Raw genomic sequence first — 15,632 nt, 5'->3', positions numbered from 1 at the left:
TATTGAAGCTGCTGTCTTCACTGTTTGTGTGACTGGGTTGGCTAGCTAGCGGCTAACGTTAGTGGGCATCAGGATAACGAGGATGCATTGCAAAGCTTATTAGAAGCATTGCAGTTTTCACTACACATAGAAACAGCACAGGGGTTTCGACCAAAGCACTCTGGAGCTATGCTGTCGAACACTTTTGAGGAAGTGCTGAATTAAGTGGAACAGCTGAAGGTGGCAACTCTGCTGTCGAAACCGCTTCCGCATTATTTCCACTCGCTCCGTTTTGCTCATAATTTCCACGTATCACAGGTGATTGTGGGCGGGCGCCTGGGCGGTGGCAGATCAGCGCCTCTTCACGTCACAGAGCGAGTCAATTCAGAATGGCTCGTTTCAGTGGGGGGAGTTTTTGTCTCAGCTGAAAGGGGATTTGGTACAGATTTCAAATTTTGTCAGTGTTGGTACAACCCCACATTGCTTGAAAACAATGCAAAACACCGGAAAAGGCCATTTTTACAATAGGTGACCTTTAAGTAGAAGTAGAGAAGTATTTGCTATTGAACTATCCATTAAACTCTACAAATTGTGTTAAAGTGGTATGTGGTCCAGTTATGCTGCTCTGATTAAAGGTTATGTTAAAGTGGTATGTGGTCCATGCTGCTCTGATTACGTTCTCTTGAAGTTGACAGGCTTCAAATTTGAAAGTATATAATCTTCATACATTTCTTATTTTGTATATGTTTTCTATGCAAAATCCTTTTCTTCAAAGTAACTAGTAACTGATGATGGGTTCAGATAAATGTAGTGGCGTACAAAGTACAATATTTCCCTTGAAATGTAGTGGAGTAAAAGTATAAAGTTCCCTAAAATGAAAATACTCACATAAAGTACAAGTAGCTTGAAAAATTACTTAAGTACAGTACTTGAGTAAAAAATACTTAGTTACTTTCCACCACTGGGTATAGTAGTACAGGACAGACAGACGGATGGGGGGGGGGGGGGGGGGGGGGGGGGCTGTTTGGGCTATTCGTTTACTCTGTGCCAGGTGCTTAAGTGCCGTCTTAAGCATTGACAACACCCCCATAGGCTCCTCATGACCCACTTGGAGAGACGGTGAAGTTTCCTACTTAAATTAAGTACACAGCGACTATTTATAATCCTAATAATAATGCCTTGAAACGTTGAGAAGCGAGGCTATATAAATACATACAGTAGCAATTGGTTCAGGAGACTATAGTTAGCTTGAAGGAGATAGTGAGAGAACACGTGTATGGATATTAACAGCTTACTGTAGAAACGACCAGAGGAAATGCATAGTGATTGGTTCTATAAATTAACTTAATTCAGTTTGATCAACACCGGGTTCAGAGAGAGAGAGAGAGAGACCAGAGGGACGATTGTTACCGATCACGCCCGCCCAGGCGACCGCCCGTTCAATAAACGATCCTCAACCAATCAACTCCACCATCGCAGTAGCTTCTTCCCAAGGGTCTCTCTCCCTCTCACATAATATCGATCCACACCTGTCTGTATTTACCTGCACATAGTCCTTTTACATATCTGTAGATACTACATCTATCTGTACATATCCTACTCTTACTAGTTACGCTGCTGGCCAGTATGACTACTATACCATACTGTCTTTACACCTGTATCACTGTACATATTAATACTACAACTCTGTACATACATCTGCTTACACTCAGTAGTACTAATTTGTATATTTTGTACCCAGTTTAATCACCTGTATGTTGTATATTGCTGTTGCACTTTACTGCTACTTTTGCAGTAAGTATTTTCGTTAGGGATGCTCAATATTGGCTTTTTTACCGATATACCGATATTGTCCAACTCTTAATTTTCGATACCGATATCAACCGATATCAATCGATACCGATATATGCAGGGTTACCCCCCCCCAAAAAAAACTGAATAATTTCAGGTAATTAACATTACATATCTCTTGTCGTGTAATTAACACAACATTATGCATACTTTGACAATAAATAAAATAATAGTTTGTTCTTACTTGCTTGCCTGGGTAAATAAAGGTTAAATAAATGTAAAAATAAATAAATAAAGAAAAATTTAAAACCGATACCGATATTTTCCGATATCACATTTTTATGCCAATATCGGTAGGCCGATAATATCGGACATCCCTAATTTTCGTTGTACTGTACTTGTGCTGTATGATGATGACAATACATTTTAATCTAATCTAATCTCTCCTTGACCTGCCCCTTTTATGAACCCCCCTCCTCCTCTTTGGTACTTTCCCCTGGTCGACCGCAATAGACCTATCTCAAACCCTGCCCTCTTTTCTTGATCCTCCAATCACAACTGTCGCTTACCTCGGACAAACTTGGTTTGTCCGAGGTAAGCGACAGTTGTGATTGGAGGATCAAGAAAAGAGGGCAGGGTTTGAGATAGGTCCATTGTGTGAGTGTGTGGAGGACGAATCCAGTGGTGTGACTTGTTTGACCGTGAAAGATGCATTGTATTTTATTCGTATGACTTTTTTTTTATCATGTCTATTCTATTTTATTATTTGTATTTTTTGCACAATCGATGCAGGCATGGCCACCTACATTTCACTGCATGTCTCGTGTAAGTTATGTATGTGACAAATAAAACTCTTGAATCTTGAATCTTGGAGGATGATGATGATGATGATGATGATGATGATGATGATGATGATGATGATGATGATGATGATGATGATGATGATGATGATGATGAAGTGTATGTACAACACACAGCCGACCAGCCCACAGAGCATTGTGCTTATATGGGTGATTTTTGTTACTTTGACGAAGTGTTTTCCAATACTAACAGGAGGTTAGAGAGCAGTTATCTGATAATCAGAAGGTTCCCGGTTCTATTCCGGCTCCTCCTGGCAGCGTGTCGAAGTGTCCTTGAGCAAGACCCTAACTGCTCTCTATTAGCAGGTCGGCACCTTGCATGGTGGCCTCCACTGTCGGTGTGTGAATGTGTGAGTGAATGGGTCAAATGTGAGACATGAGTTGTAAAGTGCTTTGGATATAAATATATTGCATTTACAAACCTCATCAAACTCCTTGTTGGTGGTATGTATTTAGTTAATTTAATATAATTTATAATTTATTCAATAACAAATTATTCAGATTATTTCCGTTTTTTTTCTTTCGTTTTTTTCTTTGGTGGAGGTTGTCTTGTTTTCATTGGAAGATTAAAATGTTTAAAAGGCTTTTCTCTCTTCCCACAGCCCCTCCCACTTTCACAGCCACGCCCCCGCAGTATGTGGAGGCGAAGGAGGGGGGCAACACCCTGCTTAGCTGCACCGCCCTAGGAAATCCTAAACCAATAATCAGCTGGCTGAGGGAGGGGGAGGAGCTTGAAACCAACACAAAATATACGGTAAGCAAATTAAATGGACAGAACTCTGGCTGTGAACGTGAATGTTGCATCGGTATATTAATCAGGGTTTGATCAGAGTTGGTCCAGTCAAATGGATACAGCTGTACTGAAATATATTTACTATTATATTACTATGACATTGTTTGGTATTTTGGGTAAAAATTTTTATCCATAATGAATCTTTTCAGAATCTTTTATCTGTTCAGAATCTTGTATCTGGTTATCGGAATCTGCGCTGACACTTACAGTAAGTTAAGTTAGTTTCAATTGTGTGTCACTTTCTAGGTAAATTAGATAAAAAAATTTCACAACCACAAAACCACGTATGACTACAGAACCTCAGTGATGAAAGTTTGTCATTGGTTATTTCGGGCGCACGGCTACAGTAGGTCTCTGATTGACCAGGGCGATGTGGGCTCTGGGCCTCTGATTGGCCAGGCGAGGTGGGCTATCTCCTCTATCTCCCGCCCCCTGCGTGAATCTCTCCACTCTCACTGTACATCTCTTGAGAGCAGAGACACAGTCTGCCGCAGGCACCAGCAGACATTTGGAGCCGCTGCCCATAATGATGTGACTGTAGACTACAGGAAGTGACAGCTGCTTTTCTCCATGGTGTAATGTGTGTCAGGGAAGGGACTCCCCCCTCGTCTTCCCATTCCATTCCCCTCTCTTTTGTGTCTCATTTTGTCTCTCATTTTGTCTCTCTCTCCATCGATGTCCCCCGAGGAAGGCCTCTAGCCGAGACGCGGTGGTCTAGCGATGAAAGTTGTTCCTTTTTACCAGTGCTTCTCGAACGTGTCCACGTCGGGGACCCCCGCTTGGCCAAGGCCCCCCCCGTTTGATAACATTAGTCTCCATCTGAGGAGATATGTGTTGTTGCATATGATTTAGTCCAGAATTCCATACATCTGTATTCTGTAGGTGGAGATTGTGGTGGATTATGATGTATCAATTTTATATCGTAGACGGATCTTCTGATCAAAAAAGGTGTTTAATAGTGTATAAGCAATTATTACAAAGTACAAGTGGGTTAACGGCTTAACAGGCAGGCAGAAAAGTGAAAAAAAAATTTACTTGAATTTGAGGACTGCATACCTTTTTTTGCAAAGCTTAGCTTTATACTTTATACTTATAGCACATGCATGAGCCTGGTATCTTTTGAAAGATAACATTCTGAAGTTACTAATGCAAAAAATGAGAATCACTTTTAGTGCTAATGAAATAGAGTAACAGAGGTTTGAACTTGAGTTGAACTTGAACTTGTGTACTCACATTTTTCTTTAGTGGTTGCAAGATTCCATATTCCATTATTCCAGCATAGAGGTATGAGCTGTAAAACACAGTGGTTCCATAGCCTGAAGTCTTATATAGTACAAGTCCAAATTAAAGATAAAGATCCATTCAGAAATGAGTGTTTGAGTGTGTTTCTTCCATCCACCTCCGTGCGTTCTGAAGTCTGAGTCACAACTCATGTTCGCTCATCAACTTTCACCTACTTCCTACAGTATATTCACACCATCCCACGTGGGGTATCGTTGGAAGCGGACACTCGTTGGCTACAACGCTGACACTGATAATTTTCGCCTTCAGTGGTGATTGCTTGTTCTCGAGCGTATACTCTCCGACGTGGTCAGTTGACGCACGGCACATAAAAAGACACTCGCCTGACACATATCGTCATGTAACTCGAGAACCGAGGCACGGAATTGGTAGAGTGAGGTGGCGTTCGAACGGTGGCAAATAGATGATTCGAACGGTATATGCAGCCCTGAGCCGGTAGACGCTGGCAAAGTGCCGCGATGTGCGTGCATGGGCATGACGGCCCGATTTCGGGTTGGTGCATAGTAAGAGGTTAAATGAGAGGAGTGCTCTCCTCTGGCCAGCTAGGAGACACACTGAGGAAACGAAGGAAACAATGAGCTTAAGTATAGAGAGGGGTGGGGGCTGTAGCCCTTGGCCTCTCACCTACAGTAGGTGTGAACTAAGCTATTGTTTGGGGCAACGAAAAGATATAACAGAGGAGAGAGCAGAATAGCCATTCTTATACCCTCTCTCACTGTACTAACTTCTAGTGAATAACGTTTTAGTGAAATGTAACTATTCTCCATGTCGCTGGGGACGCCCCCCCTGGAACCCCCTCACTTTGAGAACCGCCGCTCTGTACTACAAGCGTTGCTGGAGTTTTGAGACCTCTTTAGACTTTTTTCCTTGCAGTACGCAGCGTAGTGCTATCAACCACTACTCTCTCTCTCTCTCTCCACCACCGCCACAGACTCCTCCGAAGGTCAGAGAGGAGAAGCCGGGGGCCTTAACGCAGTCGTCTTAGTAAACGTTCCGAGGAACATCCTCGATGCATTATTAATCTCCTCCTACCGCATCAATATTACATTGCTCCTAATACGACTGTTAACACTAAACACGAATATCAACAGCGAGAGAGAGAGAGAGCCGAGTGCCTCGTCCAACGGACTCACTGACCGAAGACGGGAGTTGCAGCGTGTGCCTTTAGTACCGACGTAGGCGTTCGTGCCCCCGTTCGTTTAAAGAAATAAAAAAAACGGTTTTAATTGCTTTCCGTATTAATTTGGCGGAAGGAAGAGAGACAGAAAACCACACACACACACACACACACACACACACACACACACACACACACACACACAGTCTAGTAAGGCCCCTAGAAGGTTGAGTGTTTCTCTGTGTGGCGAGGAGATGAGGCAGGGTGTAGGCCGGGGGTGTTTGCTCTGTGGCCCAACGCTGCTCCATGGAGACGAGATGGAGAAAGACAGGAATGTGACCGAGGAGGAGGAGGAATCCTGATCTCAACCGAAACCCAATCCCACTGTCTGTCCATCTGTCCGTCCGTCTGTCTGACTGACTGTGTGTGTGGCCTGGACACAGAGATTCTGCTCTTCCCTCCTCCTCCTCCTCCTCCTCCTCCTCCTCCTCCTCCTCCTCCTCCTCCTCCTCCTCTTTATTTACGGCCTGTTCTTCTTCCATCTCTCCTCCTCTCCTCTCTCTCCATCCCTTTCCTCTTTTGTTGTGCCTGTAAACTCTTCTCGCTCCACTGATAAATCCAGCTTGGATTTATCAGTAGCTCAAGAGAGTGTCCCGGGATAGACGGATGACCGTTCACATCACATCATCAGATTCAGTGCGGTCACAAGGTGACTCAGTCTCAGGGCTGGCCGTGTGTTCTCTCTCAGCCTGCCACACTGACTGGACCGATTTCACTGACCTTTAATGTAAAGGCTATGTAGCCGACTGACCGACCCGAGTAGAAGGAAATAAAAAGTGGTTTCATGATGTAGGCAAACACAATTCTAAAATTATATATATAAAAGAAATATAACACAAACAAAACTGACCTCTATTGTCAACTACTGTAGCCAGTGTTGTAGTACTCGAGTCCTGGACTGATTTTCAGGAATCGTGACTTGACTTGAACTCGAGCACTGATGACTCGGACTTGGACTTGGACTCGAGCACTGACTGCATTCGGACTCGGAAGGTGCAGACGAGGACTTGTTAATTATACTGTTATTTTTTTGTAATATGCCCTAATCATTTGGCATAAGATATTGATGGCTGGTGCATTTGTTTGGCTATTGTGTCACAAAGTAAATAAACTCTCTTTGAAACGGTGACCGCTATGTCATTTGTGTGTAGAACTTTTTTTTATTTATATGTCAGCTCTTTGACTGCCAGAGTGGAGTAGAATCAACCTTGATGACTCGGACTCGGACTCGGGTAATGTGGACTCAACTCGGACTCGACTCTGGCTCTTCTTTGGTGACTCGGACTTGGACTCGGACTCGAACACTGGGGACTCGAGACTCGACTCGGACTCGAGATTTAGTGACTCGACTACAATACTGACTGTAGCGTAGTTTTGATTTGTTTAATCATTCCCATCCATGGTGGGAGAGGAACACCAGCCACCAGCCAAATGTTGGTACCTTGGTCTGTAGCCACTAGCCGGTGGGTTTGTCTTACTACTACTACTTAACTGCACCTTAACACGCACATACACTTATACGCGAGACACTTTCTGTAAATAATTTACTATTTTATTTAATCTTATCAAATTTTATAGTTTATCTTACTACTACTACTTGAGTCATTCCACCAATCCAGTCTGATTTGGACTTTGGGATTTTTTTTTTTACCAAGAGGTATTACTTTTCTGAACACCCCTCAAGATGAATGACATATTTAACTTCCAGAAAAATATATTTTCCCATCTCAGGCATGAAATCTCTATTATCATTATTGTATGATATGGACACCATTATTCTTCAACCCCGTTACGGACAGTCTGGAAGCTCTCTGAATAAGATTAAAACATGTATTTGTGCTAAAGTCAACATTTGTATTATAATTAGATGTCCTTCACACCATTTCTATAATTGCTTTTTTTGATAGCGGCCGCAAGCTTTTTCATCAGAAATGTGATTTGACCTCAGATTTTGAACTAAAATCGATATTCTTATGTTTGCTCTAAACGTTTCAGACAAAATTATTCAAAAGTTGAATTTTTTTTCTCATAAACTTAAAGAAATAATTACATTAAACATGTAGCTGTAACAGGGTTGAGTCTAGGGTAACGTGTGAGCACACACACAGCAACATGCACATTACAATTAATATGTATGTGGCATAAGCATGTTGAAAAAGCTCAATAATTAATTTAACTATTATTGTATAACTTCAAAATCAGTGTTAAAATCACAACCCTGTTACAATCTCACAACCCCGTTACATTCAAACGTTACATTCAAACGTAACGGGGTTGAGTGTAACGGGGTTGTGATTTTTTGCACAAAATGGTTGCTACTCCACATGTGGTGAATACCAGGAGAGCACATGGCATGCATGATATTAAGAAAGCATCTACATTTTTTTAATAACAAAGATCATATTCACAAGTAATAGTTTGCTATATTTTTTTTCAAGTAACGGTGTTGAGTAATTATGCTTGACTACCATAATATTACATGATAAATGACTGAAAACATAGTACAATGAGGTAGCTACTTGCCTGTTCCTGGTGTTGTGTTTTCCAAAATACTTCAAAGTTGTCACTTCCTGTTTCACATGCTTCTATGGATTGAACCATTATTTTTGTGGGGGGGAGAATGCTCAGTGTAACGGGGGTTGAGGATTACTGAGGGACAGACTGAATAATGTTATTTTAATGAATAATTATTCATTTATTTTGAAATAAATCATTACCAGCATTAACAGCACAGATGGATTTGTACGTTCATGGAAAAAAGTATGGACTTTTTACAAATTTTCTTGGTCATATCCCAAATACATTTTCATGAAATGCCACGAGGGACATGTCAAAATACATGGTGTCAACTGAAATAACAACATAATGCATAAAAAATAATTACATTCATGCAATGTTTTTACACTTTATTAAAGAGGACATTGCAACTGAAATAAATAGCATATCAAAGCACATTTTTGTAACTGATTAGATAAAAGACACTTAAAAACATCAGAGGGACTCAAATCGGACCGGATTGGTGGAATGACTCACTTATTGTTACTGTAACTGAGGGGTATAATTCCCTGACTGTATTAATAAGTATGGTATCATTAAACCACTACCGTCTTATGTACATTACTACTGGCCATACAGTACACAGGTATATGATGAGAACACCTCCACAATGACTCGGTTTCCACACAAATCTGGATTTAAGTATTTATTAGCAGCAAGAATACATAATATACTTTACTTTCAATGCGCTTATAAGGCAAAGGAATGTGCGTAGGCAAATCAATAACGAATGTCCATTCTCATATTACGCAGGAGATAATAATACAACCTGAATATTAGGAATTATATCTATGGTACTCTGGGGATGCAGCGGGAGATACTGGTAGGGGGTTCCCACCGGTTGTAAGCCAGCAGGGGGAGGAAATGTTCGAATGCAAAGTCTGGATCCACGGGGACTCAATAAGCTCCTGCTATGGGAGGCGGTATATTACTCCCTGGATCAGCAGACAAAAAGCAGCAGCTGTAATCCAAGTATGCGTGCAGCATAGGTGAAAGCCGGCCAGCCTCTCCAAGAGACGGGCTCGAGTGATGTTCCTCACGTCACGGGTAAATCCCACACAGTAGTGGGGTGTAGACGATTCTTCTCCGCTCCAACAGCCTGGTCCAAAGCAATAATAATAATAATCCAGCCGGAAAGGGGCTCTGCATTCACCGGTGTAGATTCTCCGGTGCGCGGTACTTCACATTAACTAGGTTGAACTTGACGTTATTCCACTAAGCTCTGACACTTTACTATCCTATTCGCACGCGGCTATAAGTGCTCTATTTAGACGCACGGTTGCTCACTTCACTTGGTCGTTGACTCGTGATGAAGGCTTTACGTTTGAGGGTAACACGTTTCTAGGTTAACTCGTTCGAGAGTAACTTGACTTTAGGCTAAGTGCAGACTAAGTGCTGCTGTATCCACCAGCGACGTATTTATACGTACGGCGAATAAACTAGTACCAGCCTTATTCCTGTCTCGTAGTCTTGGGCAGAACCGGGCATGTTGAGACAAGCCTTGACGGTGGCTTTGAACTCGACTCTGGGGGTATGGCAATGGCGCTGGTGGAACGCTATCCAATAAGAGAACGAAATATTATGGTCTGTACTAGGTTAAATGGATATTCCGTGTATATGTACAAAGAATACACAAGGGATATCAAACGATATACAAATATTATGCAATATATATCAATCAGTAAATATATATATTCGGTTTAATCTGACCCTTTGTAACAGCCTCCTAATTAGTCCCACCTAATTAGATAAGCAGAGACAGATTAACCGCACTGTCCACTACTCAATGTCCGTTGTGAGGGTAGGGCAGTTCACAAAGTTAGTGGGTCATGGTCGTCATTAAGCGAGTCGGGGAGCCTTGGCGACTCTATCAGCCTCGCCACGGGTCGGTTGTATGTCCGCCCTTGGACGAGCACTTCTTCCTCTCTGACCTTTCCGTCGGCACCAGTGATCACTTTGCTTACGCGGCCGGCCGGCCACGCAGCTCGGGGTAGTGACTGGTCTATGATCATGACGACTGGACGGGATGAAGGGGGGCTTAGGAGGAAGCGGGCCTGAGACTGCTTTGATCTGTGCTTGGCTGTGCCTCCTCCTCCTCCGTCTGTTTCTCTTGTTTGCTCTGTACCCCGTCTGAGGAGGGGCCGGTGCCGGCCGCCCCGTCAAGGAGTCGCTCGGGGTGCTGGGTTCGAGGTCAGCTACGTCTGGAGCGCAGCTGAGGGGGGTGGAGTTCCGAACTCCCTCTGGTGCCCACGGTTCTCTCACAGGCCTCTCGCTTAATGTCAATAGCCTCTCAACGGGCTGTACGAGGGAGTGGCCGGTGTCGCTCGCCTTTGTGTGTAGGCAGCGTGTAGACGTGGGTTGACTGTCAAGTCCGTAGAGGGGGCCCTGGAGCGTCCATCCCAGTCGGGTCTGAACCGCGACTGGGCATCCTTTGGGTCCGATGTGGGCCGCCTCAATTGGGAGAATGAGGTCCGCGTGGTCGGAGCCGATGAGCAGGGTCGGTGTGGCGCCGTCGATAAGCGGTATAGGTAGTTGACGTAGGTGCACATACTTCGCCATCAGCTGTGGGATGGGGTAGGTGTACTGGGACAGGCCTATGTCGTGGCTGGTGAAGACGTTGGTTATACTATACTGCTTCTCGGGCTGGTCCACCGCTGCTATCTTGAAGGAGACCTTTTCACCTTTTATGGTCTTATGGTCCCTTCAGATGGTGCGTATGGTCATGGTACTTTTGGCACCCCGCAGGCCCAACTGGGCTGCTGCGGAAGCGAGGAGGAGAGTCTTTTCAGACCCATCGTCCAGGACGGCGTAAGTGTCCAGGACCTTGTCCTCGTAGCTCAGGAGCACTCTGACCACTTTGATGAGCACTCGGGGGGTTCCGCTCTGCTTGGGGTCTATGTGGAGCACTCCTGTTGGTCGGTTGCCTCGTCGGGCTATTCTTATGTTATCCTCGCACAAGAATCGGCGGTGACCGGCTTGTGGGGGGTCAGACGCAATCCACTGCTCCATTTCGGCGATGGTCAGTTCCGGGAACACGTCGCACTGGTCCAGCCAGTGTCCTCCGTGGCAGTACGTACAGTCGATCTTCCATACCTCCTTTGCCGGGGGGTTGTCACCTGTCTGTGGTGACACAGAATCTATATGGTGCGAGTCGCACCGTGACTCCCAGTGTCTGCTGTAGCAGTCGGGACACCAGGGAGCGGTCTGGTGGAACTTTGGTGCTGGTGCCACCGCCTCGGCATGGTACATTACCGCGACGGGCCCACTCTGTTGTCCTGGCTGACGCTTGTTGATGTCATGCAGGACCTCCAAGTGGGTGCCACCGCACCTGCTGCACTTCTTCTTCAAGCGGCACTCAGCTGCCAGGTGGCTGCGCGCGCAGCGGAAGCAGCGTCGGTGGTCCTCGATCCACTGACTCACCTCATCCGTGGTCAGCTTCCCGAAAGTGTCGCATTGGTACAGCCGATGTTCTCCCTCACAGTACTGGCACTCAATCTTCCACTGGTCCTCTTTCGTCGAGGGGGTGTTGTGGTTCTTGTGCTGCGGTACTGATTCGGCTTGGTGCATAACGGTCACCAACCGGCGGTTATCTGTTGATCCCCGAGGTCCGAGTCTTGGGCTTGGTCCACTCCATACGAACGTGTCGAGTCGTAGGCTGCTGACCTCCCTGGCGAGGAACTCAGATAGGTCTAGGAGGGATGCCTCTGGACCGTTGGGGTCGCGGTGGTCTCTCTGCCGCCGAAAGCGCTCTTGTCGGGCGGGAGGGAGCTTCTCTAATATCCTCTCTACATTAGAGTTAGCGTACAGTTCATAGATCCCTTTTTCCTTTTGGGACCCCAGCATCCCTACCAGGGACTGTACCTTGATAGAGAGGTCATCCAATGCTCTGTTGTCTCTGGCTGGGGGGAGACGGTCAATGTCTCTTATCTCCTGTATCACGTAGTCCCATATGCGTCCATAACGTTGGTCGAGGGCTACTAGAGCCGCGGTGTATGGGGTAGTAGAGTTGGAATATGCCAGCGCTATATTGTGCGCTCTGGGCACCTTCAGGTGCTTGAGTAGGATAGCATACTTGTACGTTTCATCCGGTACATCGGACATCATTGTCTCTAAGCACATTCGTAGCTCTGTGTACTGTGCTCTGTTCTCGTGTGTGAAGTCCGGGAACGTCGGTGTGCCAAGGTACGATGCCATGGATGGCTGGCACATCGGTGAGCGTTGGGGGAGAGGCCTCCTGGGCGAGTCTCCCTGTGCGTGTCGTCTTGGGCTGGTACTTGGTGGGTACCGAAGGTCGGGTACCCAGGTGCTGTTCCTCGGGGCTGGCGGTGCGTCAAACTCACCCGTGAGTTGAGTCGGGGGTTTGTAGCGCAGGGCCTCGGGGCTGACGTCTGGGCTGTACTGGACCTCCTGGTCCAGAGTACGTTGCTGCTGGTCGGCTTGACATTCCTCCTCTTCCTCCTCCTCTTCCTCTGCTAGGACCTGGAGTCTTCTGTTCAGTCTCTCGGCGTGGTCCGGTTCTTCCCGGTTGCTGGGTCTCGTATGGACCGGCCGGGGAGGGGGTTCGGAGACGTGGACAGGATCCTCCTGTTGGCGGGGTCCCGGGTCGCTTGGTCGGGTAGGGGAATGTGTCCTAGACCCTTGTCGTGACGATCTCCGGGAGCTCCGTGCGGAGTGAGGGGGTGTCGCCATGGCAACCAATTTGTCCATCAGCTGCGCCTGCAGCCGGTCGCGCTCTGCCTCGCGCTGGGCATGGGCTGCGTCGCGCGCTGCTTCGCGGTGGGCATTGGCGGCGTCGCGCTGTGCATTGGCGCTGGCCTGGGCGGCGTGGAGCTGTGCATTTGCGACGTCGCGCTGTGCATTGGCGGCGGCGTGCTGTGCATCGGCGCGGCTTCTTTCAATGTTCTCTTCCGTCTGGAGGTGTCTGGTCTCCAGTCTTATGCGGTCGTCTTCACTCCTTTGTTGCGCCTGGAAGCGTTCTCGCTCGGTTGCAGAATGTTCGCGCTCGCGCGTCTGTTGCGCTTGAAGTCGATCGCGTTCGGTGGAGGCTGCCAGGGTGGCGATGAGTGCCTGCGCCAGCATCTTGTCCGCTTCGCTGGGGGAAGACACCGGCGGAGGTGATCGGCTTCCGGCAGTGCTCGTTGGAGATCTGTTCTCTGGGCGCGCCTCGAGGTCCGTCTCCTGGGCGCGCTTCTCTTCTGGTAGTGGGTCGGGTTCCGTCCCTGGAGCGCTTTCTTTATCCTGGAGCTCTCCGGGGACTGTCCCGTTGGCGTTGTCTGGGGGTAAAGTCATGTCATGTCCCTCCTGGTCCCCCCCGTGAGCTTGGTCAGTTACGTTAGAACCCACTAGGGTCTCTACTGGCGGGGTAGCCTGGTCGGTAGGGTTGGACATAATTTTACTATCCGCTTTAGTTACTTTATCCGTATTTAACTTCCTTTTAAAGCTAGGTATTGGACTGACAACGTAGTCCTCTAGGTGAAGAGGTGGCTGCCGTCTGCGCTCCGGGCGATCTAGCTTAGGAGAACCGTTTGTGGAGTGTTCATCATCGGCCATGTTAATATTAATATTATATTAATATTACGCTAATTCTTATCCGGGGCTCGAAGGACCAATTGTAACTGAGGGGTACAATTCCCTGACTGTAATAAGTATGGTATCATTAAACCACTACCGTCTTATGTACATTACTACTGGCCATACAGTACACAGGTATATGATGAGAACACCTCCACAATGACTCGGTTTCCACACAAATCTGGATTTAAGTATTTATTAGCAGCAAGAATACATAATATACTTTACTTTCAATGCGCTTATAAGGCAAAGGAATGTGCGTAGGCAAATCAATAACGAATGTCCATTCTCATATTACGCAGGAGATAATAATACAACCTGAATATTAGGAATTATATCTATGGTACTCTGGGGATGCAGCGGGAGATACTGGTAGGGGGTTCCCACCGGTTGTAAGCCAGCAGGGGGAGGAAATGTTCGAATGCAAAGTCTGGATCCACGGGGACTCAATAAGCTCCTGCTATGGGAGGCGGTATATTACTCCCTGGATCAGCAGACGAAAAGCAGCAGCTGTAATCCAAGTATGCGTGCAGCATAGGTGAAAGCCGGCCAGCCTCTCCAAGAGACGGGCTCGAGTGATGTTCCTCACGTCACGGGTAAATCCCACACAGTAGTGGGGTGTAGACGATTCTTCTCCGCTCCAACAGCCTGGTCCAAAGCAATAATAATAATAATCCAGCCGGAAAGGGGCTCTGCATTCACCGGTGTAGATTCTCCGGTGCGCGGTACTTCACATTAACTAGGTTGAACTTGACGTTATTCCACTAAGCTCTGACACTTTACTATCCTATTCGCACGCGGCTATAAGACGCACGGTTGCTCACTTCACTTGGTCGTTGACTCGTGATGAAGGCTTTACGTTTGAGGGTAACACGTTTCTAGGTTAACTCGTTCGAGAGTAACTTGATTTAGGCTAAGTGCAGACTAAGTGCTGCTGTATCCACCTGCGACGTATTTATACGTACGGCGAATAAACTAGTACCAGCCTTATTCCTGTCTCGTAGTCTTGGGCAGAACCGGGCATGTTGAGACAAGCCTTGACGGTGGCTTTGAACTCGACTCTGGGGGTATGGCAATGGCGCTGGTGGAACGCTATCCAATAAGAGAACGAAATATTATGGTCTGTACTAGGTTAAAGGGATATTCCGTGTATATGTACAAAGAATACACAAGGGATATCAAACGATATACAAATATTATGCAATATATATCAATCAGTAAATATATATATTCGGTTTAATCTGACCCTTTGTAACAGTTACCATTATTCATTGTTGTTTCTTAATTGAGTCTGAGCTCGAAACACAAAAATGTCATTACCTGCAATGCCCCTGTATTGTTGTAGTGTATTTGACAAATAAAGAAATTGAACTTGAACTACTCTACTCAACATTCTGGCAGGTTCACAGCTAGACTCTTCTATTCTAAAAATACTATCGTGGCTGGTTGAACAACAGAAGTGTCTAGCAAACGTATGGATTCACCAGCCTCTGTGAACAGTTCATACTGTAACACAATATGTAAATCCTGCCACAGATTGTCAATGATAGATGCTACCAAAGGAAGGGGATCAGACGTGAGGATAGCCGTTGTCTCTGGGTGT

At 46.1% G+C, this 15,632-nt stretch overlaps 1 protein-coding gene across 1 annotated transcript in view; it reads left to right on the top strand.

The window, feature by feature from the left end:
* igsf9ba (immunoglobulin superfamily, member 9Ba) overlaps nucleotides 1-15,632 on the top strand; it is a gene marked incomplete at both ends in the record, with an annotated part of 134,018 nt that overhangs the window by 67,046 nt on the left and 51,340 nt on the right. The window contains 1 exon segment of the mRNA XM_084310994.1: nucleotides 3,233-3,384. Coding sequence (XP_084167120.1) covers nucleotides 3,233-3,384 — 152 coding nt within the window.

The sequence above is a fragment of the Notolepis coatsorum genome, assembly GCF_963971535.1.
Source record: "Notolepis coatsorum genome assembly, chromosome: 1".
Lineage (NCBI taxonomy): Eukaryota > Metazoa > Chordata > Actinopteri > Aulopiformes > Paralepididae > Notolepis > Notolepis coatsorum.
The sequence above is the reverse complement of the archived record's forward strand: the minus strand, read 5'-3'. Positions and strand labels throughout refer to the sequence as shown.